Source organism: Octopus bimaculoides, chromosome 9 (assembly GCF_046866305.1).
Source record: "Octopus bimaculoides isolate indiv1 chromosome 9, ASM4686630v1, whole genome shotgun sequence".
Classification (NCBI taxonomy): Eukaryota; Metazoa; Mollusca; class Cephalopoda; order Octopoda; family Octopodidae; genus Octopus; species Octopus bimaculoides.
This window is the reverse complement of record NC_142936.1, coordinates 939,450-963,090: the sequence shown is the minus strand read 5'-3', so window position 1 is coordinate 963,090 and position 23,641 is coordinate 939,450. Positions and strand designations below refer to the sequence as shown.

Sequence of the window (23,641 nt, the reverse complement as noted above, 5' to 3'; positions counted from 1 at the left end):
CAAAATGAAATGAAATAATAAAACAGAACTTACTCTGTAATGTACTCTGCATGAAAACCGATTCCACCATGTGGCGTAGACTGAAGACAAGGATGTAGAGCAGGTTGTAGTCCTTGCACATGGTCCTTGCTAACGTTTCGTTGCTGAACAACTGAACACTGATGTGGACCACACGATGTGCCACTGCATAGTGGTCTTTAGACTTGACCACAACCAATGAGACCCGACTGTAGTGTTGGACAAAAGCCTTTGTAAATGCTTGCTGTTAATGAGAGTAAAACAAGGAAAAAACATTGATAAACAGTCAGAGCACCGGAAACCCTCAGAAGAAAATACTCGCAACCCTTATCAGTTGGCTGTGTGGTAAGAAGTTTGCTTCCCAACCACATGGTTCTGGGTTCAGTCCTACTGCTGACAACTTGGGCAAGTGTCTTCTACCATAGTCCAGGGCTGATCAAAGCTTTGTGAGTTGATTTGGGAGACAGAAATTGAAAGGTGTGTTTGTGTGTGTGTGTGTGTTGCTGTCTCCTTGTTTTGACATCACATGACAGCTGTAAATGAGTGCCACTGTCATACATGCAGTTTCCCCTATTTCCACAATTCTGCATGAACATGTTTGGGCATGGAGGGGAAATATTACTTTGCTAAAAAACAAGCGAGGGTTGGCAACAGAAAGGGCACCCAAATATAGAAAATCTGCCTTAAACATGGCCTGCTTGAAGATGGTACTCAGTGGGACGCAACAATGGCGGAAGCAGCTACAATATGCTCGGTGAGGAGTGTTCGTAAATATGCTAAATCACTGGTTACCAGTAATGATGATTCCATCAGTGCTCAATTCATGCTGTGTATCCCCAGCATACAACTGGTATTACTGTTTGTCACGGTTTACATAAGACAAGTCACGGAAATCAATCAACTACTAAACAGACGCTTTCCCTGCCAAATCTCTCTCAAATGACATCTTAAAAGAGCAAAGATATTTGGACAGGAAAAAAAAAACTGGGTTGGTTGAAACTGGAGTAGTTGCAGGTGTGGCTGTGTGGTAAAAAGCTTGCTTCTCAACCACATAGTTCTGGGTTCAGTCCCATTGCATGGCACCTTTCACAGGAATCTTCTACCATAACTTTGGGCTGACCAAAGCCATACAAGTGGATCTGATAGACAGAAACTGAAAGAAGCCCATTCTCAGGCCGACCAAAGCCTTGAGTGGATTTGGGAGATGGAAACTGAAAGAAGCCCATTGTATATATATATATGTGTGTGTGTTTATCCGCCTACCATCACTTGACAATTGATGTCGGTGTGTTTGGAACATTTTACTGATGGGGAAGAATTTTCAAAAGCTTACCTTGTAATGGTCATCTGGCAGAAGACTTAGTAATAATGTAACAATCTTCTGTGGTAATTCCAACTTGACCATCCAAAAGACTAATTCATCCAAGATTGTGGTGTGCACTAGTTTCTGGTCTAAATAGATTTTGTCTGTAGAGAATATAAAGATAGGTTCATGAAGGTCATCGAATAAACAGAGAGAGGCAGAAAATGTCTTTAAAACGAATTCCAAATTTGGAAGAATTTTCTTTATTGTTGTTCTCATGCCAGTAAAATAAATAATGTCATAAATGGATGGTTCCACTGATGAGGAACTAAATCTATTGAAGAAATGAAAGAATTCTTTGAAGAGTGTCAAGAAATTTCAAACCACAAAATAAATTTAGAAAGAGAAGTAAAAAAAAAAGTCAAGTTTAAATTAATCTTTGAGTTCTGAATATGTTTTAAATTTAATCTTTTAGTGATTCCGTAGTAGAGAAGTAATGAAAAGAAAGATTCCTTACTGCTAAAGATATCAAATGATGGAGGATAAGTCATCTCTTTCACGGCCTGTAAATAATTTTTCTGGCTTTCTGAGTGGTAACAACCTTCACCTGAAATTGAAACCATTTCAAATTATATTCATACAGAAGTCAAAGAAGAAAAGGGTTTTAAAGGGAAAAAACATGCACACACATCTAAACCACACAAACAGATATAACAGTCACCTAAGAGAATTCCAAAATGCAATTTCCAAGAAAGCAAACACTGTAACACAACAACAGCTGTATGAGGTTGCTGTTGTTGTTTGGCTGTGTTTGAATAATTCCGATTAATCAAAGACATTATAGCTGTAATCATTTCAACTTTTTCTATGTCATGGAATACGCTATCTAATGTATTCTTTTTTTACTTGATAAGGTCTAATTTAAGGAAGATTTGTCTTCTATTTCTAGCAGGTCTAATGACTGCATGGAGGCTTCTTATGTTTTAATTTCTGAGATTAATTCTTAAAACAATCTTTTCTTCTAGAAGTATTAATTGCTAAAAGAGTGATACGAATTACTATAAGCACTGATTTGGGAGAGAAAAGAGGGACCGGCCCACTGATAGGGCTCAACCCATTTACCCATTGCTTACTAAATTACTAAATAACCGATTCTAGTATACATTCTCTGGCAGTCACTCCAAACTGCAACTTCATATGTAAATCTAGTTTCTTATATTTTCTATCTCAACTCAGCTATTTTTATATTTGGCCAGCTCCATATCAAACCATCCAACCCATGCCAGCATGGAAAACAGATGTTAAATGATGATGATGATGATGAAGAGAATTGATTTATTAGTTTCAAATTTTGGCACAAGGCCAACAACTACATAAAGATATTTCACAACTGCCCCTGCCACATCCCCTCCCCAAACTTTCGATCATACTGTAACATCTCTTATCCTTCACTCGCCCCAGGATGCTGGGTGTGCCTCGGCAAGTGGTTGTAACAAACATGCAGATTAAAAGTAAAAAAAAATGATAATAATGATTTGGAGCAGAATGCCTGGTAGAGCTCCTACAGAAAGTTTGTCTCTTAGGGACAGCAACAATTATCAGGAGGGTTCTAAGCACTTGAAAGACTGTTGAAAACTTGTGGATACCTAAGGCTACAAGTAGTGACCTGCTACCCACATAAATACTATCAGGAATAAAACCGAACCTGAGCCAAACCAAAATAATAATAGCAATTATGAATTGGGTGGTTAGTGGCAGAGAATGTGCCAGTAATTGTGGAAATGTTATGAATTATAATAATGTTGGTGTTGACAATGATAATGGTGGTGGTGGTGATGATATTGGTGAATGTTAAAGTGATGTGACTTACTCTGAGTGAATTTCTCATAGATTACAGAATCAGTAAGAGTTTTGCCCATCTGCTTCATCATGACTGCACCCATCTCACAAAGACTGTGCAGGAAGGTTAAATAAGAGTCTGCATCCTGCATTGCTATCTGACTGATATCGGCAGCCTCTGAGAAGCGGAATCAAAATAAAATGAAGAAAAATAATTAGTAATATAAACAAGAAAGAAAAACATATGATTATGAAACCCAAAATACTGGAAAATGGCAGCAGATCTATCAAGCCTGGCGGATTAAGATGTTTAAGCCTGAGACTATGAAGCTGTGCGATAAGCTCTGTATTTTGAGTAGAACAGAACAAGTTTTTATCCCTAATGACTAATATAATCAACTTCTAAAAGGCTTAAGGAAATGCACAAGAAAATAGCAATTACATCTCAAACTAATATACCAAGCCTCGGATCTAGCAGAAAGAATTTTAATAAAGTTAATTCAGAATAGGGTAAATCTGAGACAGACACAGTTTGTGGGGCATGACCATCACTGTGTTATCTGGTCAGTAATAAGGAAAGTGGGTGTAGATGAAGGACTTGTGAAAGGGTTACAAACAATTTGCATGAGTGCTGATACAAATTTAATAGAGATGCTAGGTATCCAGCAAGGCTGTGTGATCAGCCCCTCTTTTCTTTATTATCCTTTCATTGTTACTAAGTGTTATATTGCTCTAGAAAAGAAAATGAATTCGAATCTTATCCTCGTTACCAAAATAACCCCATTATTGGCTGGCATTCAAGTTGATAATTCGGTTTAAAACATAACAGAGTTATTTTGGTGACGAGGATGAGATTCGAACTCATTTTGTTTTCTAGAATGTATTTATGTCACTTTGGACTACTCTCCAACGACATCCAGACTCACACAAACACATATGTATAACTATACCAAAAATGGAAAGCACAATATACATATGCAACCACACCAAAATTTGAATCATCGAAACACAGATCGGTTCTGCAACAACCCATTCAGGAGGGTAATAATTCCAATAAAAAAGTTGATACAGGATAAATGTGGCTCTTTAGTCTTGCTACAGACCACTTCAAATACATCCTGATCATTGGAAAAGATGCACAAATTTGGCCAGATAATAAGATAGCAAGGTGTGGTGAGATACTATGAGATCTGTCCAACTCTTCTGCCAGCCTGGGAAAACTCATGGGAAACTACGAGGATGATGGTATTCCTGGTTAAGCTGCAATCAATTGAAGGCATGGAGAAAATTATCCCTCATCATTATAAGAAATATGACAAACATATTCAAACACCAAACAGTGATACTGCTAATTCTTAACTAAAACATCAAATTTTGAACAATTAATACCATGTGATACTGACCTACTTTAGCAAATTCTCTTAAATGGTATATCAGGCGGATAAAGAGTCGTGGCATGACTAGTTCTGGTAGTGCCATCACTTCACGTGGAGGAACCAACTGGTATCGGTTCGGTCCAGGAAGGTGGCGGGAGCAAAACCTGTTTAGAGAAATAAGCAAACTCAATTGTTTCAATGAGATGACAATAAAATTCAATAAATATTTACATAAAACAAAAATAAATCAACTAAAAAGAGAAAAATATTGCCTGTTTTTATGCCAAGACTGTTGAGTGAAGTTTAGCCAAGTAAGATAAAAACAGGGGGTTCTTTTTTACAGAGATATCATCTTAAAGCAAGGCATTTGGACAAGCAAATTAAATTGGTATTATCTCAAAAATATTTAGTTATCTTTCACTGAAAAGGCCAGGGACATAAAAGCCAGAGATAGAATTAACAAAATCGAGCCTAATTTTCAGTTGAATTATGCTGTTATTATTTGTGTTGGCAAAGAAGATATCTGAGAAAATATATTGCAAATAGCTGAATAGAAGCTTTTTGATTGGAAGACTGAAAGTGAAAAAAATTAGAATTTTGTATCATAAGTTATGGGAAGAATAGCAGTAATATTTTATTAATACTACTAGAGTTGAGGACAATAATCAGATTGAAATGTCTCCTAAGACATCCAGGACAAGATGCAGTCTTTGCTGCAGTGTGTTGGTTTGTATATCTTAACGACCGTCAGAGCTAAGCCAGTGGAACACAAGCTCTTTGGTAGGGCTTCCATAATGAACAAGGCTAAGGACAGAGACCAAACTAATATGGACTACCACTTTGCAGGAGTAAAAATGGGTTTGAGGAAGGTCTACAGCCCTACTTAGAAAAAAGCAAAGTTACAAATGCAACAACGACAATTCAAAACCAACAAGATATGAAAGAGGAAGGCTACCCCTCAAGGGTACACCCCCACCAACATACACATATAGAGGGAGTGACCCTGGCAGCCCAGAGCAGAGTGGTAAGAATGTCATCAACGGTCTAGGCTCCATAGAAGACGATGAGCCTAAGTAAGTAAATCTATACTTTTCTACTCTAGGCACAAGGCCCGAAATTTTTGGGGGAGGGGGACAGTTAATTAGATCGACCCTAGTATGCAACTGGCACTTAATTTATCAACACCAAAAGGATGAAAGGCAAAGCTGACCTCAGTGGAATTTGAACTCAGAACGTAAAGAGAGACGAAATATCGCTCAGCATTTCGCCCGGTGTCCTAACGTGTCTGCCAGCTCACCGCCTTCAGTAAGTAAATATGTAGTAAAATATATGGCTAGACCACAAGGTTGTGGGTTCAATGTAAAAACAAAGTATAGAAACACTATCTTGGCTGGCAAAGTGAAAAGTGATAATGTCTAACTACCAGAAAGTCTCTGGCATTGTCCTGCATTTTTTAATTTAAAATCCACAAGGGAGAACTAGACGCTCCTCTCTCTCCAGGTTTGATAAAATTAATGTATTTGGTTCAATTCAATCACTGACATATCATCTCCTGCATTAACTGGCCAAGTGCTTATTTCTAAAAGTCAAATCTAAAAACATTTATTGAGAACAAGAGAAAAATCCTGGAATATTACTCACCCGGCAGGATTCATAACACTGGCATCTCCGCAATCACAAGCTCCTCCAGCCTTGCTGCGGAACATGTTGTAGTCGTGTCCCTCATGATTTCCAGCCTGAAAACACTTGGAGCAGAGTGACATGCATGGTGTTATACCACATGTACGACACCTATAGGCCACAAAATTTGCAGTCCACACAAGGCCACATGTTGTCGCATTGTCATAAATACGCACTGGAAGAAACAAAAATAAGGAGACTTGGAAACAGGCAGGAAATTTGACCTTTTAATGGGGTGGGGGGAATAAATTTATTTATGTTCTTTGAGCCACTTCTTCACTACAGTTTTCATTTCCTTGTCAGACTATCATCTCTTCAGCCCCATGAAAGAGGGTTTGAGAGGCAAACATTATTCCAGTGTCGAGGAAGTGAAAATTGTAGTGAAGAAGTGGCTCAAAGCACAATCGACAGAATTTTACGGGGCAGGGATACATGCTCTCATTCGAAGGTGGAACATTGCTATTGAGAGAAACGGTGACTATGTTGAGAAGTAGGGATGTGATCCACAGAGGACCAGTTTCATTATAATGTATGATACATGTTCCTGTGTTGGTAATTATACCTGTCCTAAACAAAATGTTTAGACCAATGGTTCTCAACCATTTTTAGCTGATGGACCCCTTTGGTTCTCTTTTACTTGGGTGGAGCCCCATAGCCGTTTGATGTTTTAAAAATCCAATTATATTTTTATAAGCAAATATTATTAGGAATTGTATAAAAAATATTGCTAAAATATTTTATGCATCGTAGAGATATGACCAATTTATTAAACATAAATTTTAATAAAATCTTCTATGGGCCCCCAAAGGTTATATGAACCCTGGTCAAGACAGAACGGTAGTATATGACCACTCCTTTTGATCCAGTGTAATCTTACATCTCTGAATCTCAGAAACCTGAAATTTCTTCCACTATCTCCTTCTATGGTCTACTTCTGCCCCAGATGTCTTTTATTTGCAGCACAATGCTTCCAGCCTCTATCTAGTCCAGTAGTTCCCAACCCTTTTATCTAAGTTTTCCCACAGACCCCTTTTTAATATGCTTATTCTTATGTGTGCATATATGTATATATGAAGTTTTGAATTTAGTTCATGGATCTCCAGTACTACCTTTAAGGACCACTAGGGGTCCACGGACCCCAGGCTGGGTACCACTGATCTAGTCTCACCCCATTATAAATATCAGTGCAAGCATTAGATTCAAAACTCAAATTGCATGTCTGTGACTGTTTAGTATAACTATTAATAATCAAAACTATTTCACTCTATTTACAGCAACTAAATTCACATGCTTACAGCCAGCTGTTTTTCTAGAAAAGTGAGGAAACTGGGGTAACAGGAAATCAACGTCAACTGGTTCCATTTATTCTCTACTTTGGCCGACTTAAATCGCGTGTTACATCAAATCTCAAAGGTTTCGAAGACAGAATTAACCAAAATTGAACCAAAAGGAATCAAATGAAACAAAAAAATTATTTTTGACACAAGTTACTTTTATATTGCAGTTAACTCAAGGTCAACACCGATTGAGCAAACCTATTATCAAAGGGGTTCTCACCACGACCATCCCATTTGTTTTTCCAATATTGTGTATATCGGACTGCATTATGCAATGTGTACTAAGATGTTATTCGAGAGATTTAGCTGCTATTTCTAGCAAGCTGAGTAAATGCGAAGGGGCCTTTTTCATTTAGTTTCTAAGAATGATGGAGATGCATCAAGTAGACAAGATTTCCTCGAATTCTACTTTTTTACAATCACATTAAGATTTAGTTTCATTGGGAAACTGGCAGAGATTGAAACCGCACATCAGAGAGACAATAATTCTGTATTACATACACGTTTGAGGACGAGATTTTTTAAATCTCATTTTAGGATGGTACAGACGGCCGAAATATTACGGTATTTAGTTTCGAGTGAAAATTCCTTTGAGGTCAACTTTGTACACGTCCGAAGTGGATAAGTTAACTAACAACATTATATTGAAGACAATTCTTTCTCCTAGTGTACAAAATGTGATTTTGTACTTTATAAAAAATTCCAATTCACCTAAAACTATAATTCCAAGAAACCGTTTTCAGCATTAACATCGGCAGAAGCAATTACTTATAACTATGTTTGGTAAAGAGAGAAGTACGTGTTAACCACATCCGAAGAAATTTGACAACATAACCCCAAGTACATGGAACAGTATTGCAACTTGTCGCAGCCCGACGGCAGCTTCTTTCTTTTTCGGTTTTAGTAAAACAGAGTTGAGTGAATTAAACGGTGGTTTTAAACAGCCATACTCATAGTTTTTCACGATTAAAAGTCTTATAAACTTATACAATGCTTGCGCGTATACACACACACACACACCAAAGCTAGATACGAATGCCTATAACCTAGCATATTTATAGATCCAGTTTATACAACTAGACAAACACGTACACACTAAAGCAAATGGGGGAAAAATCTTTCTGTTGACTGATACTTTTTTAAAATAAAAAAAAAAGACAAACAACGTATTTATACAGGATTGTGTGTCGTGTCGTGTTATATTCCATCCAAGCTCACACAGATTATATAAATGGAAAAGGAGAAAAAGAGTCTGTGACATATAATAACAATTACATGTATAAATGTTTGTATGCGTGTAGGAGTCAATGAATATTTGTCCGTGTTCGTGAATGTGTCTGTTACCTCTAAGTACGTCAGTCGAATTACATTTGCGTATTACATTAAATACAAGGCTTCAGGATGGAACCATTCACAGCAGTCTGTTCATAGATGAACACGAAATTAATAGACAAATCTACAATGCACACTGTCAATTATAAAATACTAACAAATTAGATTAAATAAACAGAATAAAACATGGATTAATTGGGAATAGATAAGGGGTGGTTTCGGGGTGTCGGGGCCGAAAGGATTTGTTTACGAACCAAGGTTTGCATAATCGTCGAACTTTTTCCCACCAGCAATCAGGAAACGATACCATTCAAGATTTTCATAGTCATCAATTGCCTTTTCCGGATTGAACACTGTGTTCAATAACTCGTTTAACAATTTATCCTCGGCGAATGCCGTCTTAAAGTGGGCAGCTATGGCAGATTTCCCTTTTTTCATCAGAGATGCCAGCTCTGGGCTGACGCCTGCCATCTTGGCTTCTAAGGGAAATAACTCTCCAGAGGGCACTGCTAACCACCAGGTTTTAAAGAATCTTCCTCCTCTGTGTTCTTCAGTCAAGGGACAAAACGCTTCTGGAACTGATTTCTAGTAGTTATGGCTTACAATTTAGTTTTTCTTTGTCGGGCAGCTTACTGTTAAAAGACAAAATAAATCTCTATATTTCCGCAATAATTTGAGGTAAAGCGTAATGTGTCAATTGCATCTGTAGATGATTCACATTGGCAGATCGTGGTTTTCATATTTATCACAACTTCTATGGATTTTCTTTTGCGATGTCTGAAATTAAATTCTGTAATAAAAAGCTATTACACCGTATATTACTTAGTATGTGGGTAATGCTTCCATCTATCCAGCTACTCTTGGATGCAGAGGGATTCTTCTTTTTTTTTTTTAAACTCGAAACTGAGGTGTCGGCCTTTTTTAGTATCCCTAGTTGACTCTTAAAGTATTGGCTCGTGAAACCAGAAATGGAAAGCTATGCCAAACAAACATTCAGTGTTTTCGCACAAACGTGTGTGTGTGAGAGTTAAGTAACCTATTCCTTTGAAGTGATCATTTAACATACATTTACAAAAGATATTGCAAGATGTCTAGAAGTACTTTTTAAGTATGAGACGGAAACAATTTATTTTGAAGAAATAACGGCTTAAAAAGAACTCAATATTTGGAAGACGGTATAACACAGCAATTTGAGCAAGAAGAGAGGAATAAAGTGATCGGTTTATTGATTCAAGTTAATGATACAATATTGAAAACGATTAGGTTGTCTTCACAGAGAAGGCATATTTTCAGTTCTAGTAGAAAACATTTTCCACCAGGGCTGTTTAGGGGGGGGGGGGGGAACCTCATTTGATTGTTACTGGAAATCATGTTTTATTTTTTTCATGTGTTTGTGTGTGCATATGTATGTGCTCATAATCTTCATCTGTAATGTCTATGCTCCATACGAGAATGGGCTGGATGGTCCAACAGGATCAAATATGACAGGATTGCATTGTGCTCCAATGTCTACTTTTAGCATGGTTTTTATAACTGGATGCCCTTCCTAACACCAAATACTTCACAGTGTGGACTGGTGATTTTTTCGTGCCACCTGCACTATTGAAATTGCGATACAGCCTACAGAACTATGAGCCCTGGAGGGGTGGGACAATCAGCTTCATCTTTATGGACAAGAGATTGAACTAAGAGAAAGGATGCAACGCATGTTCTTGTAGAAGATCACCTCTTGTAGGGGGAAAGGGAGAGGAAGAGAAAATAAAGAGTACAAGCCGCAAGAGATAGATAATGGTGAGGATATGACTAGGTGGTGCTACAAGGTGAGTTGAAGCATCAGTTTGCAAGGATGTATGGGAATATTAATGAATGCATGAGACAAAAACCATTTGAAAAGAAGGTTGAAAAACCTAACAAAGTCGAAGAATTTATGAGCTGAAAATTTGTTTACAGTTTCATTTTTAATGGCATCCTATTGGTTCTTCACATGATATAAAGAAAAAGATCTTTTCTCTCATATTTGAGATGATACATGGAATCTCTTGCTGGACCTTTTTTTTTTTTTTGTGATTATGTCTGTTCTCTTGAGAAAACTCTTCTATGAAGCAGTTGCTGATGTAGCTTCCTGTTTGGTGTTCTTTTTTGGAATGGCAGGTATTTATGGGAAGAACCTGATTTACAAAAACTAACCATCTTTAAAGCTAAGACCAATGCTCTGATTTGGGACAAACTAGTTTCCAAATCCTGTATTTTGTTATTTTGACATTGGAGTGTATTCTACTCTCTTTCTCCTTCCATACTTTTTTATTCTTTTCTAATTTTGCACCCAGAAACATCTTAGATACACATCATTATGTCAATTGTATTTTATACAATTGGCTCAGACAATTATGTCATTATTGCAGGTCACATGACATGTTTTTACAACATATTTTTATCTCTTGATCTAAAAGAGAATACAAAATTGCAATTTACCAGACTGTTTAATTGTTTTTCAACCAATCAAAATTCTTTATTGTTGGCACGACTGACAATTTCTTAGAGTGACTGAACTGTTTTTGTAAGATAAATTTCTCTCAGAGACCATTCAACTGCCAGCCTCTGTGCTGTGTAGGCAGACAACACAAACAGTTCCTCAACTTTTGCTTTCAATATACAAGGTCTGCAACATATACATTCATAGCTTTAAGTCACCCACACACAGACACAAGAATTTGTTTTCTGGATGTTATATTTGAAGAGTAACCATTCCTTACTGTTATATTTTTCTCTTATATCTGTTGTGATCATGCTATTACTATTTAGCAGTGTTTTTATCAAAGAAGAGAGCTGCCTACCATTTATTAATCATTCAGTCCAATACCATTTATCTCTCACATTAATTATAAAAATTAATTCTAAATCATTATTCCAAAACTAAAAGTATCCTTTATTGAAATTTTCATCCACAGGTTCGGTGATAGTATTGAAAGCCATCTAGCATCCTTTAGTTGAAGGTTGTACCTAATATTAAATACCTGTTAGATGTAATTTATACTGGCTTTTGTCAAATGTTTTATCTCTAGTTGTTGTAGGTTATTTAAATAGAAAGGTTGGTTTATTTTACCTCTTTGATCTGTTATAATGCTTAATCAAAAGAAAATCAACCCTTGTATATTGCTGGTACTTGTTTTTTTTACTCTAGTCATGGGTCTTCTCAAGCTGTGCTGTACTTGAGAAGACTCATCAAACCAACTGAAATCATAGTCGTGCCTGATGCTAGTGTCATGTAACTGGCACATAAAAAGCACCTTTCAAGCATTGGGTCTCGTGGAGGCAAAATGGCCAATGCTGGTGGCACATGAAAAACTCCTTTTGAGTGTTGGGCCTCACAGAGGCAATGACCGAGATCTTTGGCATTATGTCATGCTTGAGAAGAAGACCCATCAAGCCAAGTAAAATCAGTCATGGCAGATACTGGTGCCACGCAAATGGCACTTGTGCTGGTGGCTCATAAAAGCACCCATTACACTCTCGGAGTGGTTGGCATTAGGAAGGACATCCAGCTGTACAAACCATGTCAAATCAGACTGGAGTCTGGTGTGGCCTTCCAGCTTGCCAGCCCTGGTCAAACCGTCCAACCCATGCCAGCATGGACAACAGATGTTAAATGATGATGATGATGATGAGTGGTATTAAAAAAAACTCAACCCTAGTGTAATCTGAATCTGAAATAATGACCGTTCAAGCTACAAATACTAGAAACAGCCAGTCTGAAATTTTACTGATTCAACTCACTCCACCAAAGAACTATTTCTACAAATCATTCTGGTTAACAGGAATAAATCATTTTCAACATTTCTGGAATTTTTCTTAATGTTTCCAGATTTTTATCATTTAAAAATAAGTTTCTGATTGTTTCTGTTCTGAGCAGAACAAACATCAGCTCCTTCTTTGTTTATCCTAATGGTCATATTTATTTATTTGGGGACCATGGTTTTATCATTATCTCCCAATATTATACCTGATTCATTTCTTCACAAGTGTTACTACAGTCCTAGTGGAACCAGTGCCATGGTTGCATTTCACTAATCTCTAACTTAGATGTCAAATATTCTCTGTTGTTATATATGATGTAAGAAGATCTGAGTTAAAATTAATATCATACAGCAAAATTTATATCTTCAAAATGCATTTACAACAATGGAAATAAATATTCTTAAACTAATACATTATAGTAATTACTAAGGTTAGAAAATGTAATTTACATAAAATTAAATTCCTATCAACATTCCACAGCATCAGAGTTTGAATTTTTAGTTTGACACAACATTTTTGCTTCATTAAATTATAATTGTTTGTTTGCTAAATTAAGTGCCTTTATAAGAAGCATTTTTCAGAAAATGTTTACAAAGCAATATCTGATATTAGTTTCAGAACATTTATTTTCCTCTGGTCTGTATATTATTAGACTAATTGACCATTCTTTGCAACTTCAACTGTAAAATCAAAACAGCCAAGTAGATAAGGTTATCAAACTTTCAAGTCTGAGATGAAACCCACTTCAACCGTTTCCAAACTGAACGATTACTCTCTACTTCTTCAGTTGTCCGACTGTTGCAATTAGATGCTGCAGAAATATGACACATAATAGACTGGATGTTGCACAGAGCTAAAAGTAGGAAATTATTTGTTGCTTCATTCCATGAGACCAGACCTGAGCAGCTATTTTCAAAGAGACTCAAGTAAAACAACTTTGATATTTGGGAATATTTAATGCTTTATATGTTCCTTGTGATATAAGAAGCAATTTGTAGATCATCTGGTTTTATGATTTTCGTTAGATTTTATGATCTACATTCTGATGAAAACAGCAGCTTGACCTATCAAAATAGAGAATAGAGAGAGAGAGAGATGTCAAGTATTACTAAATTACCATAATTTAGTATCAAGTCCTGTAGTATCTTGAAAGTATGCAGCAACAACAAAATACTATGAAAGATGAACCAGTAAGATGTTTCTTGGGTGGTTGCTTGAATTGCTGGAAACAGCTGACAAATTTCCTCAAATCCTTACTGTCTTAGAAAAAAAGAGACCATATCAGATAATTTAGACGCAGTTACCCTAGAAAGACAGGATGATTGAGGCTAGAAAACCTTTGATCATTGGTCTGCTTAATGAAAGCTGACTCAGGGCTAAACGACATCAACTCTGGAAGAAACATTCAACATTATGTTGTTGTTGTTGTTACTCGTAAATATTTCACAAATATTTTTGATAATGTCATATTTATGATGGCAAAATTATTCAGTCTTACATAAACTGCAAAGTTTTATGTGTCTTAACAGTCTTTACTGATTTTCAGGTGTAATACCAACAGTTATTGGATAGAACGAAGCAGTTAGATATTGAGTAAGAAGTCTGACATAGTGAGAAGATGGCAACATGGGGAAATGGTTCCATGAATTCCACATTTAGCAGGAAAGACAGCAGCAGCACCCAACACACATGGTGCTTTTAGTAGAGATTTTTTTAATAATTCATTCTTAAGCTTACCAACATCTAACTATAATGGATTCTCTTTCCTAATCATTTGCTATGAACATTTATAATTACAGAGGTTGTTTAACCCCGAATCATCTCTAAGCAAGTAGACATATAATCAAAACCATTCAAACCATGAACATTAGCTGATTCATTCATCCGATACTACGTCATCCAATGTGTCTTCTCTTTTTTAAAGATGATAGGATGTGATTTGAAGTAATTTGACTGCGATTTCTAGCAGATCTAACAATAACGAAGATGATAACTTTGTCTTTTATTTTCTGTTCAACTGACACAATAAGCTCCAAGCCTCGCAGAAAATGGGAACCACATGCTCCAAGTCCTAAATCCAAGAACAGCATAAAGACGGAGTTCCAATAACCATGATTTTTTTTTTTCATGTCATTTGAAAGCTTCACTGAATTCATTACCTCCGTTCCCGTCAAAAAGAGGAAATCTGTAAGATTTTCGAACAACAAATGAATACAAATCAAGCACTCAGAAAAGCGATCGTTCAACTTGTTAGAAATAGCAAGCACATGTCCCTCAGACCACGCTCTACCGTCTTAAAAAAGAAAGACACAAAGGATAATACAGTCCTGGATACATTATTCCTGAAAATACGATGGGGTAGCTATCTCTGGAAGACATTTGATCACAGGTCTGATCGAGCAGATTAAATTCACTCCGGCTATTGTTATTTAGTCTAAAGTCGGGGCCAAAACAACAACTATATACAAATCTTTATTTTGCATTTATCTATACGAGAAGCAATTTATAAACCCTTCGATGGGTATTTAATACTGTAACGAGTGACCAAAACCCACATCAGACAGTTATAATCTGGGTGCTAAGTAACCAGGGATAACACTAGACGGGATACAGGGAGAGGCTGCATTTAAGGGAGGTTACTCTCAGTAACTCGGATAGCAATTCATTTCAATACGGTCTCAGTTTGACAAATATTGATTTATTAGACTCTCGACGGAGCCTGAGCAGGTGGAATTGTATGAGAAATTGTCATAGCAACGCTGATTGTTATAAGATGGCCGCTGATAACGTTTGGGAGGATGTTGATATTAAATTTGATATTTCATCAGCGTATGTATACCTTTCTTATGTAATATAATATAATACATACACACACTAGCGCACATCAACCAGCACATCGCTATGCGCACACTACAAGCAATACGTACATACATACACACACACACACACATACATATATATGTACACATACATACATACAAAGAGAGAGAGAGAGAGAGAAATGGGTACGTGTGAATGGATGTAAATAAAAAAAAACTCTAGACAACTGATGGGTGTCTGCATCAGCAAGAAGTATTTCTTTCCTCGCAGACAAAGGCTCAGTCCCAAAACATCAGATTTAGCGTTCCTCCACGACATACGAACTTATTTAAACTCATGAATGACGGTACGCACACACTTTATGTGTCTGTTTGCGTAGCTGATACACAGGCTTCAGTTAAATTTTGGGCTGGTATTACAGATACAGCAGACGTTTCACTTGTACGCTGTTTCCTTTCAATAATAAACTCTTGACAACTGCATAGCACCACGATTTTGGTAACAGGCGTCTCTCCTTGTACACACAAGTTGTACAGGCAAACATTAGATTAATGGTCCAGTCAATACTTTTAAGGAGAGGAACATATTTTTACAAGGAAATGGTTGAAATAACTTCGAATTTGCTGCTTGCTTACCATCATCAGGCAGTGACTTAGTTTAGTTTTTCAAGCTTTATATATTGGCTTTTGGCGGGAAAGGGACGGTCGTGAGGTGGGTGGAGCAATGTATATGCAAAGTAGGGGCGATGTAAATGAGTTTGTAGGGAGAAATGAGAAATGGTTGTATAAAGCAGGTGATGGAGAAGGAGAGGAAGAAAGAATACATTTATGGAGGGTGGATTTGAAAGGAAAGGACGGTGAAGTAAGTTTTTCTGTGATTTGACAATACCTGTGTTGGTTGTATTTAATAGGAGGGACTGTTGTCTGTTTATATGCTATTGTTTGCCTTCATTCAATCATACATGTAAAAGCAGGAGCTTTGCAATAAGAGTGATACAGGTAAGAGCCCTGGCTATTAGTAAAGAAGAGGACATTGGATATGGACCCAATTCAATGCTATCCCTCATTACACCTCATTATGCCTGATGATGGATGAGAAACAGTGTTGGTAGAGGATTGAATGTGATGGTAAGAAGGAGTGGGAGAGGTAAGTCATAAATGAGAGGGTAAGGAAGAGTTGCTTGGGTAGAAGGGAAAGTCTATATCAGGGTGGGACATGCAAATATTGATATTCAGCCAGACTTCCGCAATGTCCATTTCACTATTCTTGCACATTTGAATGTTCCTTTTCCAGCAGAATATGATTCCATGCTTCACAGATCTGCGTCATCATTTTCATGGGGTTCAGATTCTTGACATGAGTCTTCACCAATTCATCCTGTGTTTTCTTGGCCTCCATCTTCAGCAGATTTCGTCCGATTTGAATGCTTGGCATTTCTTCATTCAGCCGATGCCTTTCAAACACATCGTGTTCCAACACTAATGCCATCTTCTCATTTCTGCTGCACATTTGATTTCTCAACTTATTCAGCCTCATTTCACCTTTTTCAAGAATGTTACTGATTTAAGAATGTTACTGATTTTGTGCTGCTACTTTCATGAATACTGGCAAGAATATTCTTTACTTTCTTCTCTCATTACAGACAGATGCAACCACGGAGTGGGGAGAAAGTTGTTGACATTGTTGACAGTGTGGAAGACACAAAAGGGAATAATGGAGAAAGAGGTAGGGTTTAAACAATGATAACTAAATAAAAGCTTGCATATATAAACATGTGTGTGTGTATATGTATATGTGTGTGTGTATATATATACATATGTGTGTGTGCATGCATGTATATGTATGTATGTATATGCTGGTGGCATGTAAAAAGCACCATTCGAGTGTGGTCGTTGCCAGTGCCACCTGACTGGCCCTTGTGCCGGTGGCACATAAAAAGCACCCTCTACACTCTCAGAGTGGTTGGCGTTAGGAAGGGCATCCAGCTGTAGAAACTTTGCCAGATCGGTTTGGAGCCCGGTGCAACCTGGCTTGCCAGCCCTCAGTCAAACCGTCCAACCCATGCCAGCATGGAAGCAGATGTTAAACGACGACACTGATGATATATATATACACACACACACACATGTACATATATATAAATATATATAGATAGAAAGATAGAGAGATGTATAATGCATACACACACACACACGTGTGTGTGTGTGTCTGTGTGTGACTAGGATTGTATAACTGAGCTATTTTATTTCTAACGGTGTTGTTATTTTAAAGTACATTCATGGACTGAGATATATATTTCCTTACTAACTTCCATATGATGATGATCACTTGGTTCTCATTGTAGAATCTCTGGTAGAGCCTCAGAAAAAGTGTTCCAAGCTTGGAAATATCAGCAGATGGGAACTCAATACTTTGTAAACAAATGGTGAAGTGAGATCACTGGCAGACTGTCAGAGAGTTTTAGATATGGTAAATGCAAAGTTGCAATTAACAGCAGGAGCAGGAACTGCTGAACTGCTTCACCAACTTGCTACAAGCAGGAGGTAATTTATATTACCGTGGTAACATAATTAGTTTTGTAAATGACTGCAGTGACAATATAAGTTGCTTGAAGAGAAAGATGTAGGACTTTCAGTTCTATTTAAAATGTAGGGCTTTTCTCTGTGTGTAAAAATACAGACTGTATTGAAACTCATCTTTTAAAAATATTTGTTTCTTGATGGTGTGACATGAGAATTGAATATGGATGAATTGCAATAACTGAAAGGACTGGGTGGAAGTGATTGATTAGACATGTTGTATTAGTGGAGGGTGAAACAAAAATGAACTGAGAGACAGGTTGGGTATTGAGCATTCCTGTTTACATATGCAGTGAAGATGACTGTGATTGTATGATGAGTGCTGAATGAAGAAGTTTTGAGAGCTGACACCCGTGGCAGTTACAGACAAGAAAATATAAAAGAGGAAAAAATGAAGTTGTGTCTCAGAATGTGGAGCATCACAAATGAGATGACACAGAACTGAGATGAGTGATGATGTCATCATTCAACACACACGTCTCACCCAGTCCAGCCTGGGGAAATAGCAGCTGTTAAAACTTCTCTAAGTAAAATTATTGTAATATTTTCAATATTATTATATCAGGCAAACAAAATCATTTATTGGAGCAAGAACACACGCGGAAATGAAAAGTGTCACTGAAGAGGTCACAGATGTGTGACAAAGGATTTCCGGACAATGGACATGAGTTAAAATAATTTTAAAAAATAAGAACAGTAATAAATAAGTGAAGAACAAATATATAGTGCGTGTGTTTATTTGGCAAAAAGAAAAAAAAAATTGCCATCCTGAAATACAACAAAGAGAAATTCATTCTTTATGAATGCTATCACCTTTAATTATTTTCATTTTTTCAAGGACGCCTGATTGTAACAAACTTGAGATTTATCTGGCATGCCCAGGTTATTCCGAGAATCAATTTGTGTAAGTATTATTTGTCCGTTATTAAATATATTTACTTTGTCTACTTTGCGAAAGATTATTGATAACTGACCAATTATGTCAGCATTTAGAGAACTGAATCATTTAGAGGTTGATTGTTTTTACCAAATTAAAATATTCAACTAATTTCATCTCTCTCTCTCTCTCTCTCTCTCTCTCTCTCTCTCTCTCTCTCTCTCTCTCTCTCACCTTTGGTTGCTGCTGGATATGTAAATCAATCCAAAACTTGGTAATATGACCCACCAATGGCAGTGTGTCACTTATTGCGTATTTTTATCTTTAGTGTTTTCTTTTTAGTTTCAATCATTTGACTGTGACCATGCTGGAGCACCGCCTTTAGTCGAGAAAATCGACCCCAGGACTTATTCTTTGTAAGCCTGATACTTATTCTATTGGTCTCTTTTGCCAAACCGCTAAGTTAGGGGGACGTAAACACACCAGCATCAGTTGTCAAGCGATGTTGTGGGGGGTACAAGCACAGATACACAAACATATACATGTATATACAATGAGCTTCTTTCAGTTTCCAAGATTAATTGTGTACCTATCATCATCATCTTGCAGCTATTGGACTAAGCTGTATTATCAGTATAGCTACCAAGACAGCCAATTCAGTGAGTATTTTTTTTTTTTTTTACTAAAACCCAAAATCCATTTTTTAAAATTTGACATTAGCAATTATATATTAAAAGAGAAATATGTCTATTTCTTAGATTTAAAAAAAGCAATAGTCTCCACACAAATAATCAAATTATTTTTCAGAATACTCCAAAACCACTTCCATCCTAACCACAAGTATCACAAACTAATTAACGAACAGAACATAAAAATATTATATTCCACAAGTAGCAACCTTAGAAAAACTGTTGATAATTACAACCACCTGAAACTTTCTGAAGTTGAAAAGTAAAACCACACACACAACTACAATAGTTGCAACTGTAGAACCCTCTAACCTGTCCTCTAAACTGAAACTGTTGCATGAGTAATATCATCTTTAGCACAACTGTAACCACAAACACTACACATCCTACTACATTGTGTATATGGATTATACAGCAAACCGCTTTAAGATATGATACAACCAACATACTTTTTGCAACCCAAACAGGAAAAATGATACCTTAATATCCAAACATATATCAACACTAAAATCAAAGAATACTCCATTTAGCATTAATTTGAAAATATTGTCACACACACAACCATACCAATGAAACAACAAATTCTGCCAACCTTGTATCTATGAAGTCTACCACATTCTCATATTGAGAAATCAAATTCTTAAGCAAAACTCTGAATTAGTCTCTTCCTGCAGACACAAAATCTTCAAAACATTAAAACATTTCAAACCAATAGTTTTTTTTTTATTTTCTAACAGCTAAATATGCAATATCCCACCTACTCTCCATCCTATCACCACAAACTGTTTCCATTATATACATAACCTATAGCATTACAGCTTTACATTGAAGAAGTTCTGTAGATATTATCTAAAAATTTCCAAACTTTCTACCAAAATACCCACAAGACATTTCTGATATATGTGTATACTTATGCATACATACACATATATATACACACACGTTTATACACATATATGTAAAGTTGTTGAAAGATTAATCAAGCTTAGAAAAATTTTTTATGCATTTATTTATATACCTGACAATGACAGGTATTCTGGTTTATTTTAATTGCATTTACAAAAGTAACAGCTTTTATGTTAGGTGTCCACATTCCACTTGAGTGTTACCTATTACTCAGAATATACACTGCCTGTGCAAGATGTGCGCCATGAAGACTCCCCCCTCCTCTTCTTCACTGTCAGCTTATGAAACACTGTTTAATTACAGTGCTCCCACTGCTGCTAGTAGCGATGCACTATGCGTGATCTAGAAGACTTATTTAAGCAAAGTGGACTGTGCCAGTTGAGGGTTCAATGTTTTTGTCATAAACAATACCTAGAAACCACCGGATAGGAGTTTAATAGTTTCATTTGACAATGATTTCACCATGATCACCACCACCGCCATCACCACCACCACCACCACCACTACTACTACTATCATTGATTACTTATTTCTATAATTCTCACCCTAATCGCTTGTTTGTGTGTTTACAGAAACTGAGAGGGACAACTGATGCCCTCTATGTTTTGGCCAAAGCCCAGACACGGTTTGAATTCATTTTCACAAATTTGGTAAGTGTAATTGCAAGTTTCCTTCTGTTGCTCCTGGACCCTAAACGTCATCTCAAGCTCCCCTTACCCCAGCACCATTCACAGAAAAAAAAAGTCATATAATAATACAGGTGATAACACAGTTTTCTTTTGAAAGGCAACTTGTGTGAGATTCTAAATAAACAGAAAAGCCTTTTGCTTGGCCGCCTCCATGCTATTGGTCAGTTGACAGTAGCTGAATGGAAGCCACAAGAACCACAGAAACAGTTTAACAGTTGTCCATTCCTGCTGTGAGTGAGATTTTGTTCTGTCTGTTCTCAGAATGTGTTTTTGAAGAGGTGTCAAGACTTACATCTGTTCTTTGACAACACTTGTATTTTATTATGGAATATTCTAGTTATCCCTGCAAGGATAATATATTTACAAGTGGAAGAGTGGAATGACAATCTAAAATATTGTCTGAAATATCTGTTAATATTATTTACATTATTTACATTTGACGGCTATTTGTCCTCATATCCGTCAGATGTAAATAATGTACATAATTCCTCATCTCTCAAATATAGAATTGTATCTGTTAATGTGTATTGCATTAAAGCAAACTGACAAGTGTGTGTGTGTGTGTTTCATTCAGGGTTTAGATTTTAACCTGTTGCCAATTTCTGATAGTTTTGTTCGTTTTTACATAGAAAGAGCCAAATTACTTATGATTAACTGACTTGTTTCATTCACTTGTACAAATGTAATAACTGCTTTTCAGCACATTCTACCATATTTCAATAGAATCGGCTGCTGTAAGCAACTTGGCTTTTGTTCCCAAGTTCTTCCACAAATATGTCAACAGGTTCCATATTTTGGGGTTATTTGTCATCAGTGTTGTTTGTTAATCTGTTATTACTGAGTGGATTCCACTAAATCTCAGCTTTGTTGTCAACCAAATGAGTCTGGGAAAGGCAGTGAGCTGACAGAGCCATTAGTGCCCTGGGAGAACTGCTTGCCAGCATTTCATCCATCTCTACATCCTTAGTTCAAATTCTGCCAAGGTCAACTTAGCCTTTCATCATTTCAGTGCTGATAAAATAAATACCAGTAAAATAATCAACTTACCCCTCCCACAAAATTGTTGGCTTTGTGTCAAAATTTGAAACCAATAGAACATGCCTAGTAACTATTTATTTGAATCCAGTTGTAAAGCATTGAAATAAAATATTCAAGCAAAGATATAAGGGGTCCTTTAAGCAGTTACCATATTGAATAGCAGTGATCACGTCACCCTCATTTGACCTAACAAATATGTGAAACACGCAACTGGGCATGAATGCTCTAGTCACATGACCAGTTGCCAGGTTTTTGATAACCTTTTGTCACTGTCTGCTACATGACTTAAATTGTACAATAGTAACACAAATGAGTTGGTGTTAAATAACCAGAGAGTGTGTATGAGAGAGAGAGTGTGTGAGAGAGAGAGAGAGAGAGAGAGAGAGAGAGAGAGAGGAAGGGTAGAGAAAGATTGGTAGGTAAATAAATATAGATAGGTATAGATAGATAGATAGACACAAAATAAACATAGGAATGGAGGCATAGATTGTTGTTGGCCAGATATATTAGACAGGTTAGATAACATCAAGGGCATGGAAAGGGGAGGCAGGTATGCATGGGTCACTGCTGGTCTTCTATCAACAACCTTGCCCAAACTTGTGCCTCGGAAGGTAACTTTCTAGGTTCAATCCTTTGTGAACGCACATGCATAGCTTAGTGGTTAAGCTTTTGCACTCATGATTGCGAGATGTACAATTAATTATATTCTGGTCTATATTATTATTATTATTATTATTATTATTATTATTATTGGAATAATTATTAGATTTGTTTTTGTAAAACTTATTCAGCTTAAATTTATTAAAAGTAGAATAACCAACTTCAAAATTATTACCAGAAAAAATGTTATTATATTTTTAATTATCTCTAATGAATACTTCAATTATATTTAAAATCTCTTGCACGTAGTCTTTTACTGTTATTTGCTATTTATTGATTCTGTAATTTATTGATTTTTGGAATAGGGTTTTTGAGGTATATTTGTTTTTCTAGATGTTTTTGAATGTCATTTTTCATTGTTGAATTTGTTAATAGTTGGTTTTTCTCTAAATTATTTATATATATATATATATATATATATATATATATATATATATATATATATATATATATATATATATATATATATATATATATATACACTGCTTGAAAAAAAGATGAGATGGTCAAAGGTGGAAGAACATTTCTTCAAAGATCTCCTCTCAGGTCAGAACTGACTTGGAGCTAAACAACAAGAAAATACAGAAACTAATCAGGAAATGACATTAAAAGACTTTTTTTGTGTTTTTATGAAATCCTTAAACATTGTAAAGTCATGAAACATGTATTTTATATTGGTTTGTTTAGGTGCCGGGGTCTCCAA

At 36.3% G+C, this 23,641-nt stretch overlaps 2 protein-coding genes across 5 annotated transcripts in view; one reads left to right on the top strand and one right to left on the bottom strand.

Moving 5' to 3' along the window:
* The window catches only part of LOC106871298 (E3 ubiquitin-protein ligase UBR3), a 39,616-nt gene extending 29,773 nt beyond the window's left edge, over nt 1-9,843 (bottom strand). The window contains exons 1-7 of one of the 2 annotated variants that reach the window (XR_008264835.2): nt 9,140-9,843; nt 6,178-6,391; nt 4,564-4,700; nt 3,192-3,338; nt 1,839-1,928; nt 1,352-1,485; nt 34-262 (exon numbers count right to left, since the gene is read on the bottom strand). Coding sequence is in view for 1 of the 2 variants with exons in the window: in XM_052970344.2 (XP_052826304.1) it covers nt 34-262; nt 1,352-1,485; nt 1,839-1,928; nt 3,192-3,338; nt 4,564-4,700; nt 6,178-6,391; nt 9,140-9,356 (1,168 nt within the window). In the remaining variant the exon portion in view is untranslated. The remainder of the gene's footprint in view (nt 1-33; nt 263-1,351; nt 1,486-1,838; nt 1,929-3,191; nt 3,339-4,563; nt 4,701-6,177; nt 6,392-9,139) is intronic. The other variant, XM_052970344.2, reaches the window with a different exon arrangement.
* An 800-nt stretch (nt 9,844-10,643) lies between these two features.
* LOC106871256 (BBSome complex member BBS5-like) overlaps nt 10,644-23,641 on the top strand; it is a 19,310-nt gene continuing 6,312 nt past the window's right edge. The window contains exons 1-6 of one of the 3 annotated variants that reach the window (XM_089356942.1): nt 10,644-10,705; nt 17,143-17,225; nt 18,918-18,983; nt 19,566-19,615; nt 21,124-21,201; nt 23,626-23,641. The exon at nt 23,626-23,641 is cut by the window's right edge and continues 31 nt beyond it. In XM_089356942.1, coding sequence (XP_089213068.1) covers nt 17,147-17,225; nt 18,918-18,983; nt 19,566-19,615; nt 21,124-21,201; nt 23,626-23,641 — 289 coding nt within the window. In that variant the 5' untranslated portion in view covers nt 10,644-10,705; nt 17,143-17,146. Of the gene's footprint in view, nt 10,706-15,310; nt 15,510-15,894; nt 15,942-17,142; nt 17,226-18,917; nt 18,984-19,565; nt 19,616-21,123; nt 21,202-23,625 lie in introns of those variants that run through there. The other 2 variants (XM_089356940.1, XM_089356941.1) reach the window with 2 other exon arrangements.